Here is a 20,240-nt window from a genome sequence, read left to right on the forward strand (position 1 = left end):
CCAGGGAGGACCTGGCTTGTCAGTTTGGACTGGACTGTTCCCTTGGGAGGCAGGGTCAAGACTGATTTGCATATGGCTGGGCCAAACTGGGGTGACGTGGCCAGCAAAATAACGATGGATTAAACCCAGATCTGTGACTGGTGTGACAGTTTGAAAAGTTTCAACACTCCATCCATCATTTTATTTTGTGGTTTTGCTTCAAGCATATCCTGCTGTAATGCTCTGTGAATGTATGTGTGTTCAAACGTCTAATATTTACTTTAAAAGTCTGGACAAAGTCATAATGTGGTGTTATGTGTTGTGCATACGCTGGGATGTATGTTCTGCAAAAATTGAAAAAAGCCCAACAATGCAATTTTCTAGAAAGTGGTGCACCAGGCTCTTTCCTTCAAGTGATAACTTGTATCCCAAAAACTGTACAGTGAGAAAGGCAATTTTTGTTTTCTTGAAATTAAATTTGTAAACTAGTTCAATGAAATCCCCACAATGTAGCCCACCCGTCTTAGGTGTGTGACCAGGTCGTCATCTATGGGTTAGATGCCATCTACATAGCACAACACCTCAGGGTCAGTGTCATGGAGTATATATGTTATTTGTGCTGAGAACAGTTCAGGACTGTTCTTTTACCCTTGTGGGAGTGTCAATATTTTCGCAGAGAGTTGGGCACATGGAAGGCAGTCATATCCCTGCCTTCAGGCACTATAGTTTGGCAGAAAAAAACATTGGAAATGTCCAAGGTTGTATTGTATTTTTCTATGCACTAAATGTTTCATAAGGGCTGTGCTGTATGCATTGAATACAGCAAATGTGCGTGTGTGACTGTTTAAATGTCTATAATCTAAGACTATTCTGTATGAATGGTCCGGCTTAGGTACCGGGAACAAACGGTTGTTCATTGGTGATATGTAGGGTTCTATTACACCCTGGTACTCAGGGTGTGTACTATGTCTTTCACTGGTGCTTTGACTTTATGTTTAATGGGGTACAGTGGTTGTGGTAGTTTTGTCGATCTTATCAGTATTGTGCGGTAGAGGGAGTTTTTGTCCCATCCCACAAGGTTGTGATACATCCCCGGGGCTTGGGCCGATTCCCAATCTACTGCATAAGCCTGTCTTAATTCTTCAGGAACAAGGACCGAGAAAGATGGCATAATGGCATCTTCCACTAATGGGAGTTTACGGATTAATTCTAGTGGGCGATCTTTTTCTGCCAATAGAATGTCATAACATAACATTCGTTTTTCCCAGAATATAACTTTAAGTGTGTGCTCTATGTCTTCCTCAATTTGTATTTTCACTTAGTAAGCTCTCTCTGGGGGGGAGACTTGCATGTCCACAGTTTCCACCTCTAAAAAGTCGTTAGTTGCTCTCACATCCAGAAGCTCTTGAAGATTCCACTGAACTATTGTGACCTCTGCCGCGCTGTGTAGCAGAGTCACTGCACACATCCTGTTCTTCAGTAAAGTTCTCATTATGTGTTGCATTTCTAGCCAAAACTGCTGTCACTTTTTCCTTTTTAAATTGTGCTTTCTGTTGCGGAAGTTTCTTTTCCTTTTTTATGAACAGTTCAGATGAGCGTTATGAATCTTTTCATTGTTTCACATATTTGTTTTGTTGTTCAGAATGCCTGCCTCTCTCACTGCGTTTACCAGGTAAGTCCTGAAAGGAACGAGATTGGCATTTATTTATATATTGATATCTATCAGGAGTTTTTAAAGTATCTCTATTTCTAATATTAAAAAGTTTCTCTGAGGTCTCCGATTGAGGAGATTCTCCTCTTTGTTTTACATTATATTTATTTTGTTTTTTATTATCCCAGTGTTAGACCTGGCATCCTTGGTGTGGTCTCCCCTGTTTTTTGTGCCTCTGTTTCCCATGTTTTGGCTGTGTGCTGGACTCTGTTTTTGCTATTTTTGATACTCTGGGCAATTTACCACTACTGACCAGTGCTAAAGCGCAAGTGTTCCTGTGTAAAGTGTATGTGAATTGACTTTTACATGATTGGTATATTTGATTTACTAGTAACTCCCTAGTAAAGTGCACTAGAGGAGCCCAGGGCCTGTAAGTCAAATACTACTATTGGGCCTGCAGAGCTGGTTGTGCCACCCACATTAGTAGCCCTGTAAACATGGCTTAGACCTGCCACTGCAGTGTCTGTGTTTGCAGTTTTAAACTGCCAATTTGACCTGGCAAGTGTACCCACTTGCCAGGTCTAAACCTTCCCTTTTTATACATGTAAGGCACCCCTAAGGTAGGCCCTAGGGAACTCCAGGGGCAGGGTGCAGTGTATGTTAAAGGTGGGACATGTACTGATGTGTTTTACATGTCCTAACAGTGAAATACTGCCAAATTTGTTTTTCACTGTTACAAAGCCTATCTCTCTCATAGATTAACATGGGGACTGCCTTTAAATATCTTTAAAGTGCAGATTCCCTTTGAGAGCAGATAGAAATAGGGCGTTTGTGGTCTCTGGACTCACAATTTAAAAATACATCTGTTAGTGAAGTTGTTTTTTAGATTGTTAGTTTGAAAATACCACTATTAGAAAGTGGGCATTTACTTGCTTTAACCATTCTTTGACTCTCCCTGTTTGTGGATTCGCTGTCTGGGTCAGACTGACAGTTGGGCTGTTTGTGAATCTCCTCTTGATAGTGACACAAAGGAAGCTGGGGTGTATCCTGAATATCCTAATGAGCCATCTGAGCTAGAGTGGAGGGAGGAGTGGTCGCTTACACCTAAACGGGCTGTGCCTGCCCTCACACAATACAGTCTCCAACCCCCTGGTGTGTTTCTGGGGCCTGGCCTGGGCAAGGTAGGATCTTGTGAACAATAGAGACTTTCATTTGTAGTTTGCCTATTCAAAGGCAGAAAGGGGTATAAGTAGTAGACCCAAAACCCCAGACTTTTAGATCACTTCTGGAACCAAGAGGAACCTCTGCCAAGGAGAAGAGCTGAAGAGCAGGGAAGAAGTGCTGTCCCTGCCTGTGACTGTGCTTTGTTGGGCTATTCTGCAGTTGCTGCTTCTGTCTATGAAAAGGGACAAAGACTGGACTTTGTTGGGCATTCCTGCTTGAGAAGAGCCTCCAAGGGCTTGAACCAAGCTTGCCTCCTGTTTTGAAGTCTCAGGGCCATCAAAAACTTCCTCTGTAAGCACCTGGACTTTCTCCTGAGGATCCTTCCCTGCCAAGTGGTGCCCTATCGAGTCCCTGGGCCCTTGAAAGGTGAAGTTGGCAGGACAAGAGTGAAATCCACGCACAGAACACTGTGTGGGGAAATTTTAGATGCACTATCTGCAACGCGGCTGATAAACAATGTGTCACCCGCTTCGCGGCAAAGATCGATGCTCCACCTGCATCACGGATGGGAGATCAACACATCGCAGCTGGAGAAATGAAGCAACACCCATTTACAGCAGCTGATAATGACGCAAACCCCACGCAATGCGGTTTTCTAACACCGTGTGACTGGATTTCTCACGCATCATCCTTGGGCAGCAGAGTCATTGTGAACCTGCGTTGATCCGAGGTGCGCTGCTCTCTAGCAAGGGATAAAATCGACACATTGCCTAGCCCACCGGAGAAGAAACGACACACGTCCTCAATTGCGAGTAAGGAATAGACACATCGCTGACTTTTCGGATGCATGCTCGCCCGTGCGGCTTCATTTTTTATGCATACCAGGTACTTTGTGTAAAAGCAATGTTTACATTTATGTCTATGAAGTAAGACTCCTATTCTTTTAAAAATTAATATCTTGACTTGTGTATGTTGGATTTTTATCGTTTTGGTCTTGTTTGATTTAGATAAATATTACCTATTTTTCTAAACTATTGCCGTGTCCATTTTGTAGTGTTTTCACTGTATTACTGTGTGTGGTGGTACAAATACTTTACACATTGGTAAGTTAAGCCTGTCTGCTCGTGCCAATCTACCAAGGGGGTGAGCAGGGGTCAACCAGGTGTCTTTTTCCTTTGCCCTGACTAGAGTGAGGGTCCTTGCTTGGAGAGGGGGTTACCTGACTTCCAACCAAAGACCCCATTTCTAACACTCAGCGTTATAGAAACCCTCTGCAGCTTTCTTGGTAGATTCCTTATTGGATTTTCCTTGTAGTTGTGGTTTACTTTGTCTGGCCCACTAGACTTTCCGGACCCATATTAGAATAGGTCTCAGTGATAATCTTTGTTTTTGATCCTCTACAGGAACATCCCAGAGCTGCTGGCGTAATGCCAATGCTGCTGCTTCCCCTTAAAGGTTACTTAATATTATTGAGGATACTGTGGCAAAATTGCCCATTATTTGCATCTCCAGATTTAGTGCTGGGGCAGCCCCATATTCATCCTGAATTTGTTTGAACACTTCCGAAAGATTAGCAAGTGTCAGCTTACTGTGTGTGGTAGTGTAGAGTGCAAACACTGCACCCTAAGTGGCGCTGTTGTCCAGTGAGGGAACCATCCCAAATGGCAAGCACATTGTGAGAATTCTTTATTTATCTTGGGGTTCTGAATGGGGAAACACTCTTCCAAGGTGGAATTTTTTGTGCTACCAAAACAGAATCTCTTCACATTTGGTGGGTGCTTTACCCATAATTGAAAGCACAGTAGCAGGATTAATGCCTGCTGTGGCCACATGTGGTTGCATTGGAGCAGCCCTTGCTGTGGCGGTGTTCAAAGTCTGCATTACAAATTATATTAATTGTCTATATATAGCTATTAAATTAGTGTATAGGCGGCATACGTCTGCTGTCACCATTGTACCTATATTAGGGTGTGGTGTATAGGTAGCAAATTCTGGCCATCTAGGCCCGTCATTAATTAAAGGACATAGGGGTCATCATGACCCTGGCGGTCTTTTGACCGCCAGGGTTAATGTGGTGGTATCACCACCAACAGGCTGGTGGTGTGTACCACCACAATATGAGTACCACCATGGCAGTATGAAGCACCGGGCCGTAGATACTCATCTCCGACCCGGAGGCCCACAGAGTACCGGCGGCGGCATTATGAGCCAGCCTACCTCCAAAGCTTACGCGGTGTTAGCAACACCATGAAAACCATAGCAGTAGGGCCTACAGGTGACAGGGAATTCCTTCCCTGTCACCAGTAGGTGACTCCCCCGATCCCCACAGCAAACACCTAACCCCCCACCCGCCCCATCCAACCTCACTACACCCCTGATTCAAACACCCCTCCACACCCCCATACATGCACACACCCTCAGACACAACACCCATTAATGCACACGCAGATACACTCCCACCACACAACTGCCCCCACAGCCATACACGCACACAGCCATACAAACTCACATCACCCAACTCCTCCTATCCCCCTACAGTCACAGCGCCTCTCACCCCACACCCCCCTCCCCTCATACACACACACAGGCACCCACACGCAGCACGCATACACCCATACACCTACACTTCCGTGCACGCATTCACTCATACATATCAACATGCATTCAGGCACGCATTCATGCAGTCATACTCACACGCATTCACACAGACTTCTATACACCCATTCAGGCACGCATGCACACTGACAGGCAGACACGCACTCACTTCAACTTTCATACACATCTTCATTCATGCGCATACAACCATGCATACACCACAATACTCACATTGATACACACATGCATACACGCAGGCAGACACCACACACTCACACAAAATACCACCACCCTCCCACCGCCCCGACTTACCTTATCTGGTGAGGTGGTCATCCGGCAGGGAACAGGAAGGGGCGCTCCCACCACCAGCTGCGCCACGCCAGCAGGACACCTCCAGGCCGTACTAATGGCATTAATACAGCTGGCAGCAGCATACTGGCAGGGCGATGCTGGTGGTAGCAATGCCAGGGTATCACCATCCGCCAGCATGGCTACTTCAGGATTTCCGCCCTTATTGTGGTGGAAATCCTGCAGTGTCCATAAGATGGCGGGCAGAAGACCTTCGCATCGGCGGTATTCTGAGAATACCGCCAATGTCATAATGAGGGCCATAATCTAACATTCTGTGGAACATGTAGTATGGGGCCATCAAGCCAGTTTTGGTGTTCTTAATAAGTTAGTGGGATTTCTAAATACGCATATGGTCTGTATTGTGCGGATGTATTTGCTGGAGTGTAATGATGAAATGTATTTGTGTTCCCATGAGCTGCTGGAAACGTGACCCAAGGGCGAAAAATGTCTGTTCTTTATGAGTCGTGAGCCTCGATGACAAATGTAACCTCTCCTCCCTCTTCTGTGAGGCCATTATTTCTTAATTGTGTTGTGAGGGGGAGTCTCATGTTTGCTGCAATTATGACCCTGTTTTGGTGCAGCAATTAGGGAGTTCCTTTAAAAAAAGCTTGAACAACCTACAGAGTCCAAGAGGTACTACCTATCTTGCTGAGGAGTATATTCCTTAATACCATGGATGCCTCCGTATAAGGTAATTAGGGTGCCTTTTGCACATAATGAGACAGAGATACTTGGGAGATCCGTAAAGTTAGTGCAGATGAACGTTGGTGTCACCATGTCATAGGACTCCCTTTGTAGTAAGAAGACTGCTGGAATTTGGGCAGCAGCGCCACTGAGAGTGGGGTAATGAGTGTGATCCCACACGTGTGACAGCTATCAGCCTAACCCTTCCCACTAGGTAGCAGCACCTCACCAGAAACGGAGGTAAAAGTGATTTGTGGCATCCTATCACATGACACTCTAAGTCTCCACAGGGAAGTCATGGTAGAATAGATCATACCCCTTTCTCTCAGTTATACAAGTCTCATACATGCAAAGATAAACAGAAGCAGGATTTGGTTCATTAGGTTTTATTGGAGTAATAATGTTCTGTGTAAAAAGGCATGATTTGCGATTATGAGGATAATGAAACAACACTAATACCGCAGTGACCAGGAAAGTACAACACAGGAAGAGTCCCACCATATTATCATAATAGTATATCTAATATCCCTACCTACACTACTAAGTTTCTACATGAGAGCAAATAGCAGTGGTAGCCCTAATCCACCGATCTAGTCCTGGGAAGGAAGCCCAATCCCTATACGTGTGTTCAGAGGTAAAGAAGGGGTCTGTTAGTCTGCTGAGAGTCCTCCCCCATAGACGAAGAGGAAGCACTGAGTTTCAGCAGAAACTGGGACGATGTGGCAGGCTGGCCAAAATGTCCCCTCTAAGGTGGTGGGGGCAGTATGTTGTTTTATAATAAAACATCTTGTTATTCTGAGAACTGCCAATGACCTGACATTGTACTCTCTGGACAGGCATTGCGTACAGCCTTGAAGTGAGCACAGGAAAAAATGTTGTGCAAAGAAATGAATAACAAATTCTGCATGGAAGGGCAACTAATAAAAATGATAAAACATTGACACTAAAAGCAAGCATTGCTAAAATAGTAAGAGGAATAAAATGACAAGTAACTAGGGGCCAGATGTAGGAAGCTTTTTGCATGGCACAAACTGCGAAATTCACAGTTTGTGCCATGCAAAACGTGCATCGCGATGCACATTCCCATTTTGCGAGTCGGTACCGACTCGCAAAATGGGAATGCGACTCGCAAATAGGAAGGGGTGTTCCCCTTCCTATTTGCAATTCGCACCGCGATGCAGAATTGCTTTGTGACCGCGAACGCGATCGCAAAGCAATTCGCAGTTAGCACCCATGTGAAGTGGGTGCTAACTCATTCGCAAAAGAGAAAGGGTCCCCATTGGACCCCTTCCCTTTGTGAATGGCTCTCAAAATATTTATCCTATGGACCACTGCCTACTCTGAAAAAATGAAACCAAATGGTTTAATTTGCCCGAGTGTATTGCAACTCGTTTTCCTTTAAGGAAAACGGGCTGCAATATAAAAAAATAAAAAAAACTGCTTTATTAAAAAAGCAGTCACAGACATAGTGGTCTGCTGCAGGCCACCATCCCTGTGAGTGCAGGGAATCGCAAGGGGGTCGCAAATTGCACCCACCTCATTAATATTAATGAGGTGGGTCTTTGCAACCCCCTTGCGATTCGCACATGGTGTCAGGGACACCATCCTGCATATGGGATTGCAAATCACAAATTGCGAGTCGCTCCGACTCACAATTTGCGAGTCGCAATCCCGTACTTACCTACATCTGGCCCTAGGTGAGAAGGCACAGGCCCCAGACCCAAAGCTAAAATAAATGTGCCTACATAAAAGACAAAATAACTTCACAACACCCCACACTAATCCATCCTGTTCAGCAGTATTTCAAATTTCTTAGCCACTCTCCCAAGTTTCTCCCAGATTTGCTACTGAAAGGTATGCCTATGTGTGGGGAGATCTTCACACACAAAGGTGGGAGACTTCCACATAGAAAAGATAGAAGAGGCAGAGACTGAGATCTTCGTAACATAGGTTTGACAGAAAAGACGGGGAAACAGTAAAATGTATACGCAATTTACATGTAGGTAGGTAGGATAAGAATGTTCATATGTGATGCACAGGATGCAAGCAGCCAAAGGGAAGAGCAATCAGGCAGAGAAAGAGAGAAAGGATACAACATAATTTTACTTCGCACATCCTCACTTGTCTTTCTGCTTTCCAATTGTTGATGCACTCCCACTTTCTTTCCATAAATTCTTCTAAGATTTACATTATTTTTTCTCCTTATCATTGTCCTTTTTTAACTCGTTCTTCCTCCATCTTTTTTCCTAACTGATTGCTCTTCCCTTCACTTTGTCTGCTTGAAAAGTAGCTCCTTCACAATGGCAAAGGAGCGCCCCCCGGCTAAGCCAGCAGCTGAAAAATAAAACAATATTTTACTGTTGCTTTATTTTTCAGCTGCTGGCTCAGCCAGCAGCATATGCAGGGAGGGGGGGCTGGGCCATGGGAGTGGGGATAGGGTAGGGGAAGTAGAGTGCATTTAAGTGCACATGTCTGTTTGGTCGTCTGTCTTAGGCCGGCCAAACACACATGCGCACTTAGGTTTCTCCACCTTGGCTGTGTTACACAGCCATGTTGGAGAAACTGCACAGGCTCCAGTGCATTGTCTGAGCGGCAGACCATGCAGACCACGCCGCACAGAACAAACTTGATGCTGCTCTCATGCTAGGCTTAGCATGAGAGCAGTGCCAGCATTGCGTGGGGAGCCTGCAATGGTGTCCCAGGGACTGCAGAGGAGTTAGGGGGCAGGCGACGGCAGCGGGAACAGGTACGTTTATTTTTTTTAATCATTTCTTTATTTTCCCCCTCACTCCTCCACCCCTTATTACTTTTCACAAATCTACAGCTGGAGACCTTTGCCTCGCTTATTTTTTGTGTTGAGATCTCCTTTACAGTGGTGGAAATCTCAGCACAAGTGTGCACTGTTTTGTGTTTCTTTCAAGTGATTTTCCAGCACAAAATAGGCTTTGCACTGGAAAGAAAATTGGTTAACAAAAGATTTTGCATCGATTTGTGTCACTTTTGTGATGCAAATACTGTGCAAAATCTTAGCAAATATACCCCTTGGTGCATTACAATTGTAAATTTTTGTCGGAGGCTCCACCTCCAGATTTGAGATGGTGGAGACTTGAAAGTCTACACCTAGGCCTAACTCTATACTTGGAAATGTGAATAGCACAAAAGTGTAGAGTTACAACAAGTTATACTAGTAAATGATACACAAGTAAATATACTCATGCAAATCAGACCTGTTATATTTATACTTGTTTTCCTCAAATATATTGCTCTGAGGGGTCCCTAAATTATATTGCTCTGAGGAGGTCAACCCATCAACATCTAAACTCATCGAAACAAGTGACCAGTGCCGTCTTCAAGCACATTTTCCAATTTTCCTCAACTTCTTGGTTTCATACTGTTTTTATATATTCTGTCACATAACACAGATTGTAGTTTTATTTAAACTAATTGAACGAAGGGCAAATAATCTATTCATGTGATCCAGTCCTTACACTCTCCCAAATGAACCATGAAAGGGCTGGAATAATTCACAAGAGCATTTTCAAGGGCCCTTTTAAATAGCCCTTTAAACTAAAGTTGAAATGTAAAATGCAGTATTTAAACCATCTTTTAATTTTAGCTGAATATATTACAAGACCTCCATTGAGGAAGGAAGGAAGGCTTGCTTTGCTTGCAGCAAACCACTTTGGGCATTGTACAAGCAGGGATTGTGCTATGCTTATGATCGAAATGGGTGGTGTTAGTGTGGGAAGTGGGTGGTTGGTGGTGGCCTCGGATCAAAGGTTTTCAGCACCAGTATTTTTTTTTTTTTACATAGTAAGCACTGTGAAGCCTGTAGAAGCAAAAAGAGAAGCTCCAGCACAAAGCAGAACCAGGAAGATGAGATTGCCTCAAATGTTGCATACAGTGTTGAGGAAGAACGAAGTTTAGTTGAAAGACAAGAGACAAAACTAGAATGCAATGAGCAAAACAAAAACGTGAGAAGAGAAGGCGAGAATGGATGAGAAGATAAGTATTTTCTACAGGAAAGGAAAGGTAAAAAAATTACAAGGTACTAGTTGAACATGATTCAGAGGAAGAATGGGTACGGATTTCAAAGAGAATGGAATATACTTAAGGACAAAAATGTATGGTTATGTAAGAAGTGTTCAAATTATGTGATGGAGGGGTAGTCATGCAGGACTGGAGCAAGGGCACTTTCAAGGGGAGTCAGGGTATTATTCACCAGTTCTCACAACTGGAGTAATTCACCACCGCTGTCTGTTTGCCACAGGGGAATTCAGACTTTCTCAGTACAGCAATGCAAATTAGTTCAATGATTACTTAAATAAGTGGAATAGGATTATATACTTAAAACACATTAGAACACACCAATAAAAATAAAAATGGATTTCACTACATTCAGTGCTTTACTTTAGAAATGAAAAGTGGTTTAATGCGTGTAAGAATAATTAACTACACAACAATGTAAGAGTAGCAACGGAAATCAGAAGTATGTAGCATATTCCATAGATACGTTCCCAAATAGTATTTGGTCATATACTCACTAACAAGTGTAAAACTATTTAAATTGTGTGCATATGACCAGGCTCACTCATTGGAACAACAGGGAAAGTCAATATCCTTACACGAAAACATTGCCAAGAAGAACAGGAAACATTAGCAACAAATGTCAGTCTTTCAGTGCAACACTTCAAAGGATGCAAGTTTACACTTCAAGTATAAAAGGTATTAATATATTTGAGTTGTAAAGAATTGAGTTTCAGCTACTGGTGTTGGAATGTTATGGTGCAAGAATGTTAATGGGAGTCAAAACACCTGCTTATAAAACCATATAGATCCTGTGAATTGATGGCAGACTCCCTCCAAATGAACTAAGGAGCATATTTAAGAGCCCCTAGCACCACCGGAGCGTCACTTTTCATGATGTTCCTGTGGCCCTAAGCACTGCTCCATATTTATAAGGAGGTATAGCGCCACTTTTTTGTGGAGTTACACCTCCTTGTAAATATGGGCCCCTTCGATGCAGCTTTCTGCATCAGAAGGGCATGCAATGGATGTTGCTGTGGGTGTTCTACAGCAACACCCATTCCTTTTGACGCTGCCTCAGATTTATGAGTTGTTGTAAACTTGAGGCAGCGCCAAAAACCAACGCCACCCCTGGTGTGGCGTTGGCATGGCAAAAGGAGGAGGAATGCTTTTATTAGAATAGAAGAAGCAAAATGCCATGGACAGTTGTTTAAGTGTAGGAAGGGACACAGTCATTCAAAATAACGCTTTGGTACTTCTAAGTGTGCTGCATTTTGCAGCATACATAGAAGTGCCAAATCACCATTATAGATTGTTTATGTGCAGGAATGTATACCTTCCTGCACATAAACAATCTATCCTCCCAACGCAGACACCCTTGCACTATGGTGCAAGGATGGATGCGCTGGCGCTATGGAGCGTAATTCAGCACCACTACAGGGGAAAATGCAGGGGTACGCCGTATTCTTCTAAATATGGTGCACCCCTGCGTTTCAAAGTGGCTCAGCAAGGCAAGGCTATTTTTGGCGCAACACCGCACTGAGCCACTTTAGCAAAAATCTAGACCTAAGTGTTTATTTAAGAGTTATAGGGAGAGTGTGTGATTTCCTCTGGATGTGCACACTGTTCTATAGTCTAACCTGACACTTGCTAGTCTCCTGTGAAAACAGTTGGTTCTGATGCCACTGCACTAGAGACACAAATGCGCATCGACCTATAACAAGACACAGCAGTTATCAGCAAATTCCACCAAAAAGACAAGGACAAAACTGTTGACAATGTACCGTTTGGGATAGTTAAAGGGGGGTAGGTACAAATTTGAATATCTCTGCAAGTGCGGGAGCTAGAAAGGTATGGACTATAGACTCAGATGTTGGTTGACCTGCTTTATCTACATTTGGCTGGTAGTTGGACGCTACTCCTGAAAGATCAGAATATTGCCTTGCCCACAGGCATGCTTACACATGCACAGGTCTGTCATATCAATGGTTTATTCAGCATCTTGGGCTAGACTTATGACTCATCAAGAAGGGATTTAACAAAAAGCAAGGTATTATCCCTCAATCTCAGTCCTTCTCAGTACACTTGTGAACATTTCCATTTTGGATGTTGAGCAGCATGGTGGGCCCTAACCAATCAGATCATATGCAACCTTAAAATCTTGATGAGGGTTCCTTCAATCCCAGAGGGGCATGATCAGGGCATCAAGGGGTGGTAGTCATCTTTTGCCCCAAGAAAATTATTTTCCCACCAGGTTTGGTATTCAGTATTTTTTATACTCACAATACATTTCAAATTCCCAATTTAATTATACCTCCTTCACAGGCCACAACCAATTGAATCAGAGTCTCATCTGTGACAATGCTACTTGTGCCTACATACCAGACTGAGTCTTCCAGTTGGCACACGAGTGTGCACGTATTCCACTTCGAGTCTGTGAAATGACTGTTGTTAACCCGTCAATCCAGCAGTGGACCTTATTTTAAAAGGTGGCCTCAAGTCTATTTTAACATGGAGATTACATTGTGTGAAACTCCAGTACGAAGGCTTACTCACATGAAAGTTCCCAAAACCGGAGGCCCATAAGCAAAAAACTGTTTTTTTTCATTAGTTAGAGCCTGCTTTCTTACAAGTGTACAAAGGTATCTATTGGGACGACCAGTTCACATGTATAGAACGAGGATTATGTTATTCCGGTGTAACATCTGCAATTCACAAGTCTTAAATGAGTGTGGTGTGAAACCTTTCACAGGAGCAGGAAAACTCTGTTTCTGTAAATGTAATTTTTAAACTTGTCATTCATGTACTCATCAAATTACCCTCTCTTTCGGTGCCAACATTCAGCTGTTGGTGTAATTTGTTTTTTACGGGTTATAGTCATTGCCTGCAAAATGGCTTTGAGTTTATTTCTGGTGCTAACGCTCCAACTGCTCTCATTCGTGTTTGGAACTTAATTATTTTACAGCAAAAATATGACACTGCTGCAACGATGTAATCGTTTTTCTAATTTTAATGTGATTTAATATTGCAAATGTACATGGCTATGAAGTCCACAAATAACTTCCTCAGAAGCAGTCTGAATATGAAGAACGGGTAGTGCTTTGCGCAACCAATGAAAGCAGGATAGGGTCTTATGTGCAGGTGATTAGATGTTCCCTAGGTGGCAACCAATGAGTCCACAGAACAGAAGGTCCAACATTTGAAGTATTGGAGATATTTGTAAAGGTTGTGAGCCTTCTATAGAAACTCGATTATTTTACCTTTATGTTAAGCTTATAGCCCTGGTATGGCTCTAGGGTGGTGCGATCGGAGCAGCCGCATCTAGTGCTGACTTTGGTGGGGGTGGGGGGCACTGTCTTTAAAATTAACTATTAGTTTAAAAGCACAACTTCCTTGTGCTTCCAGCAGTTTCCAGGCAACAATAAAGATCGCAAGAAAACTCTTGTGATTAATAGTCTACCAGTGAGAGATCGAATTTTGTCTAGTGTGAGTTTTGACTCGTCGTAAAGTAGTGCAAAGGGTTAATGTGCCTGCTGCACAGAACATGTGCCATGCAGATCACAGAGCGGAGTGTAAGTGAACTATGCGTAGCACTACAAAAAATGAAATGTATGTCAGAGAGAGGCTGTGGAGCGATGAGATGACTGTTGGAGAGTGGTAGTGAGGGAATTCGTGGACAAGGAAGTAATGGGGTGTGGGCACCAAAAAAGGACTGTTGCAGCATGTGCCATCAGTGCTAAAGCTGATCCTGCTACAGCAATTTTGCCGGTTTCTTTAGAAAACTGTGCTTTAAAATGCAAAGGTTGGACCATGAAATGTTTTCATTGGGTCTGTGCAAACTCTATCATGCTTACTCAACAGTTTAGGAAGGCTTTAACTATTTCGAGTTCCATCCGCGGTCAACATATTTATTTTTAACCAGTTGTCCTAGACAACTGTGCAGTAAATCGCACCATTTAGCGAATGTTTTCAAAGAGGAGAACAAGCGCTCGGGGGACAGAAGCAACGCTGGGGATAGAGCTTACTCCCTTCAATTTCTTGGTGGAATATGCACGGCTACCTGGGACCCATGTGTTTGAAAGAGAGTCGGCCACCAACATTAGGTTTTGAAAAATCTTGAATTATTTAAGTACAACTTGAAAAGCAGCTAGATAATAATTTACGCTTTTTGTGAAGCACTAGTGTAGCCAAAGTGCGCTTCACAGCACTTGTAGCAAAGGGGAGGAGAAAAGGTGAACAACTGGTTATACACTTGTGTATCACTCTTTGTCAGTATACCCCAAGCACACTATTGCAATAGTTGTTGCATGAATGGTATACTGCCATAATTGTGACTCGTAATATCGTCTTCCAATGATATCACCCGGAAGATATCAGTTTGCACAATATTGTCAAGGTGAGTTGGTGTGGTGTTGGTGTAGTACATTTGGAACGCGTTTTGTATGATTACGTTGACGGGATTGTGCGAGGCAATAGTTTGCATCCAATATTATTGCAAGTTTTGGTTGATATTATGGCACACAAATGTGATATATTAGCCTTTTCATTCTTTCTCTCCACAGCTTCGTTGTGTTCAAGAACTCCAGACCGTTCAAGTCATCAGAATTTTAAGATATGAAAAGAAAGTGGCCAAGATGTGCTTCCTTATGATTTCCACGTTCCTCGTCTGTTGGATGCCCTACGCTGTAGTCTCCCTCCTGGTAGCGACCGGCCACAGTAGCCTCATCACTCCCACAGCAGCCATTATCCCTTCTTTTTTTGCCAAATCCAGCACTGCTTATAATCCAGTGATCTACATATTCATGAGCAGAAAGGTACTGTTTATTCATGGCACATTCGAGACCAGCAGAGGGAGCAGTGGCAGGGCTTTGACCAAGCTTAGGCTGACAAGTTCTTGGAGCAGAAGAAGAAACAGAAGGCAGTGTTTTCCACTTTCCTAGATTTTCAGTTGCAATCATAGGATGTAGGGATGTGGGGGTATTGAAGCACCTAAAAAATAGTCATGCTTGAGTTCCAAGGTCAATGAGCAATAAAGCTGCCTTTAAACTTTGCTTTTATATTGTCACATTTGCTGCACATTTAAAAACAGAGCTCAATTGTCAGGCTACGACTGCTGACAAATTGTTGCTTATTCTTTTAGCATGAAGATTGGTGTTTCGTTTTCATTCTCTGACTTCAAAGTGAGATGATTTTACAAAGTGAACTATGTGGCATTCTTGGTGGTGTGAAAGGAACGGCTGTAGAGTGTCATTTTTTTCTAAACCAGGACAAAATGTAAATACCTATAAATAAACTATAGAAATGTTTCAAAATCTTTCAGCAGTAAAGAAAGCATAAATGAAAACCTTTTCCGAAGTTTGATACAAATAACGATTTTAATAGGATCAAAGCAAATCAGGGCACCTTACTTTTTGATGTGCAAAGATCAATTAATATTTCCCCACATTATTTTTTGTGCACAGTGTTATTTTATTAGTAAAACTGTATGTCACTGTGGCGGTGATTCTAACCGCGGCGGGCGGCAGTCGCCGCCCGCCATGCGGTTACCGCCAAATGACCGCACCGCGGTAACAAGAACGCGGCGGCCATTCTGGCTTTCCCGCTTTGCTGGCGGGCGACCGCCAAAAGGCCGCCCGCCAGCACAGCGGGAAAGACCCAGCAACGATGAAGCCGGCTCCGAATGGAGCCGGCGGAGTTGCTGGAGTGCGACGGGTGCAGTAGCACCCGTCGCGAATTTCAGTGTCTGCTAGGCAGACACTGAAATTCTTTTTGGGGCCCTCTTACGGGGGCCCCGCGGCACCTCCTACCGCCATCCTGTTCCTGGCGGGAGACCCGCCAGGAACAGGATGGCGGTAGGGGGTGTCAGAATCCCCATGGCGGCGGAGCGCGCTCCGCCGCCATGGAGGATTCTCAAGGGCAACGGAAAGTCGGCGGTACACCGCCGACTTTCCGTTTCTGGGCGCGGCTGAACCGCCGCGGTCAGAATGCCCAGCGGTGCACCGCCAGCCTGTTGGCGGTGCTACCGCGGTCATTCGCGCTGGCGGTTTTTACCGCCAGGGTTAGAATGACCCCCTGTGAATTTAGTGGCCATTTCAATGGACATTGCGCTCTCTGTAAATTATAGTGCGCTAACACACCATGATTTAGTAATATATTTGTAACAGAGTACTCGAAAATGACCATCAGTTACATACCACACCCTTATCATGTTCCTGCAGAATGGGAGTGGGTCATTTGTTATACTTGCTCTTTGTTAGAGATTAGAACTGGTAGCTACCCTTATGACTTCAATGATCTAACATTGATGACAGCACCCATGCTAATTTTCAAGCACCATCGGTTGCAATGATGCTAAAGTGGAAAAGCCACAGTGAGGAATTAATATACTCCAGAAGTCAACAGCAATTAGACACCCCCATCCTGTGGCATAAAATAATAGATACCAGTGCTTTAAAGAAATGGCTGATTCATACATACAGGTAGCATTTGTTAATCCATGTAGAAAAAGGTGATGCCTGCCAGTTAAAGCAAGAGATGGCTGAGTAGTTAACTAGGCCATGCAATAAGTGCATGCTGCCGAGGCGGATGCTAATGACTGTGATTGACTATGAACTCGGAACGGTGTACTGGAACAGCAGTTTTACATTTAGCAAGGTCAGGAGCTGGTCAATGTAAAATTTCTGCATCAGTTGTGCATACATAGTGACAGGTTGGCTCTATTGCAGACGGCTTCATAAAGAAGTGGATTGTGGGGGGTGATTAATTTGTTCATCTACAGCGGAGAATGTGATTGGCAATGGATTTTTTAAATTAAATGAAATTTAAATTAAATTTAAGTTGTCAAACTTGCAAGAATAAAATAGGTTAAAAACAAACAAATCTGTCAAGGAAATATATTGTAATGAGAAGGATCAACACAGCACTGTAGGACTATCACAACATGTTCAAAAACACCTGAAGTTAACAGTTGTACCCACTTCAGCACTCCATTTATTCAGTCACATTTCCTCTAAATTTAAATGCGTATGTAGTTTGTCCTAACTTTTGTCATTTTTATTTTTCTTAGGACTGGTTCAATAGTAGTCACCGTAATATCTCACCCCTTTCTCCTTTTATTTAATACCGTCTTTTATAATATAAAATGACCCAATACTGCTTAAGACAAAGATAACTAATGCCTTAATATTTCCTGTTGTTATTTTTAGATGTTTATTATTGGCCCTTGCACTATTGTTCCTTTTCGTATATTCATGGCCCACTTGTATCTTCATTGTTCTAGTTTTTATATTGTTTTTTTTAAAAGAGCTGGAAATGTAGATAGTTTCATACAATGTGTCAATGCTAAAGACAGCAGACCATGAGTGGTGCTATTCTATTGCCTGCAGTACCACTTCTTTTAACAATGAAGAAGCAAGTTTTAATGATACTAAGAATTATAAGCTAGTTTTAATAATACTAAGAATAAAATTGATCAGAGTATTTGCATGGAATGGCAATTGAGTTTTTGTTGTTTGAAGTATTTTTCAGGAAAAATAAAAATGTTTTAATTTAACACAAAATAAAATCTGTGCATGAATTTAGGCAAACTTGTGGTTAGACCTAGCCCTTTTTTGCAATGTTATCCCCAATCTTTTTTCCACCCCCCCCTATTTTTCCTCCCCTCTTTTTGTTGGCTTTAGGACTTTGGGCACTTAACCACTGCTGATTAGTGCTTAAGTGCATGTGCCCCTCTGTTCATACTTGCTATGATTGACTTACACCTGTTTGGCACATTTAATTTACCTGTGAGTCCCTTGTACAGTGGCATCTCCTACACCCAGGGCCTGTAAATTAAATGCTACTAGAGGGCCTGCAGCGCAGCTTGAGCCACCCACAGAAGTAGCCTTTCAAATCTGTCTCAGGCCTGTCACTGCAGGGCCTGCATGCCCAGTTTACTGCCACAGTAACTTGGCATTTAAAGTTAAGGCCAAGCCCGAAACTCCCTTTTTATTATATATAGGTCTCTCCTAAGGTAGCCCCTAGGTAGCCCTATGGGCAGGGTGCTGTGTAGGTAAAAGGTAGGACATGTGCCTTCATTGTGTGACATGTCCTGGTAGTGACATACAGCCTATTTGGATTCTCACTGCTGTGAGGTCTACTCTCATAGGCTAGCTTTGGGAATTCCCTTAAAGGTACTTAATTGGTCATTTCTTATCTATGAGGAGTAGCGTGGGCATGTTTGGTATGTTTGGAATAGTGTTGATAAATCCTGCTTACTGGTGTAGGTGGGTATTTCATTATTATGGTAGAAATCCCACTTTTAGAAAGTGAGCATTTCACTGTGCTTATGACTCTTTTGCTTTGCAGTCTGAGTCCAATCCAAGTCTAGGGCACAGTGACAACTCGGCTTCGTGCATACTTTCCAGGCAACAATAACACAGGAAGGGCTGGGTGTGACAAGAGAGGAATCTGCATACTGATAGTCTTCCTGGGCTGGGAGAGAGGGAGGTAGGGCACACTCACATTTGTATTATCTGTGTTCTGCCATCACACAAAGGGCTTTTTTTTACCTCTTGCTGATGTCTGGAGCTGGGTTGAAAGGGGGTGTTGTGCACTTCTAAGGTTCTTTTGAAATCAAAGACATTTTGAGTATAAGTACAGGGGCTGTGATCCGATGATTTGAGACCCTGCATGGAACTTGTAACTAGACGCTGCTGGCTCTACATGCTGCAGATTGCTAGAGACTGTTGTGCTGCCAGGAAGGACTTCCGTTTTGACTATTTGCTTGTTGTGCTGACCTGCTGCCTTTTGGGCTGAGGAAAGGACTTCTTCTCTGCAAATATATCCTATATGCTGGCCTGCTGGCTGCCCACCTGATCTGTGCACCCCCAGTTGTTCTCCAGGGGCTGGTTGGCGCCTTCCCCTGCCCCTGTTCGCTTTGGGGAGACCAGGGTCATGGAGGGCCCCATCTTTACAGTTCATCTCTGCTTTAGAAAGCGCCCCTCATGCCAGCGCATGAAGAGCCCTTCATATTTCCCCTTCATGGCACCCAGCGCGTGGTGAGTGCTTTGCCTAGGAGGAACTGTGTGGGCTGGATAGGTCCTGTAAAGCTGGGATGACCATGGGGCACTCTGTAAGGACAGTGTGGGGAGTGCTGTCTTCTTTATCTCCTTAAACACTTAGTGAGCATTTTTTGCTTCATTCCTCCCACAAAAGCCTGACCTCAGAACATTCCCCCCAGCCTAGGGGGTGACAACGGACAGCGCCTCAGGGCAAGGTGCTGATCAAGGCACCCTGATCCTGTCTGGGAAATTTGACGGCCAGCATGAGGTCAGGGACTGCACTCGGGAACCTCCCTCAGAGTGACCCTATGAGGCCGAAGGCTGCAATAATCTCCTGGTGACTGCCCTGAGGCGCTCAGTGTTGGGAGGAATCCCCTTCTCCACCCTTCCCCCTCAGAGAAGACACCAAGACCAGTTGGCTTTAGGACTCTGGGCACTTAACTACTGCTGATTAGTGCTTAAGTGCATGTGCACCTCTGTTCATACTTGGTATGATTGGCTTACGCCTGTTTGGCACATTTAATTTACCTGTAAGTCCCTTGTACAGTGGCATCCCCTACACCCAGGGCCTCTAAATCAAATGCTACTAGAGGGCCTGCAGCGCAGCTTGAGCCACCCACAGAAGTAGCCTTTCAAATCTGTCTCAGGCCTGTCACTGCAGGGCCTGCATGCCCAGTTTACTGCCACAGTGACTTGGCATTTAAAGTTAAGGTCAAGCCCGAAACTCCCCTTTTATTATATATAGGTCT

The 20,240-nt window shown here is 43.7% G+C and overlaps 1 protein-coding gene across 1 annotated transcript in view; it reads left to right on the forward strand.

Moving 5' to 3' along the window:
• The window catches only part of OPN3 (opsin 3), a 592,447-nt gene that overhangs the window by 564,278 nt on the left and 7,929 nt on the right, over positions 1–20,240 (forward strand). Inside the window, exon 3 of the mRNA XM_069234505.1 lies at positions 15,013–15,264. Coding sequence (XP_069090606.1) covers positions 15,013–15,264 — 252 coding nt within the window. The remainder of the gene's footprint in view (positions 1–15,012; positions 15,265–20,240) is intronic.

This window comes from Pleurodeles waltl, chromosome 5 (assembly GCF_031143425.1).
Source record: "Pleurodeles waltl isolate 20211129_DDA chromosome 5, aPleWal1.hap1.20221129, whole genome shotgun sequence".
In the NCBI taxonomy this organism is placed as follows: domain Eukaryota; kingdom Metazoa; phylum Chordata; class Amphibia; order Caudata; family Salamandridae; genus Pleurodeles; species Pleurodeles waltl.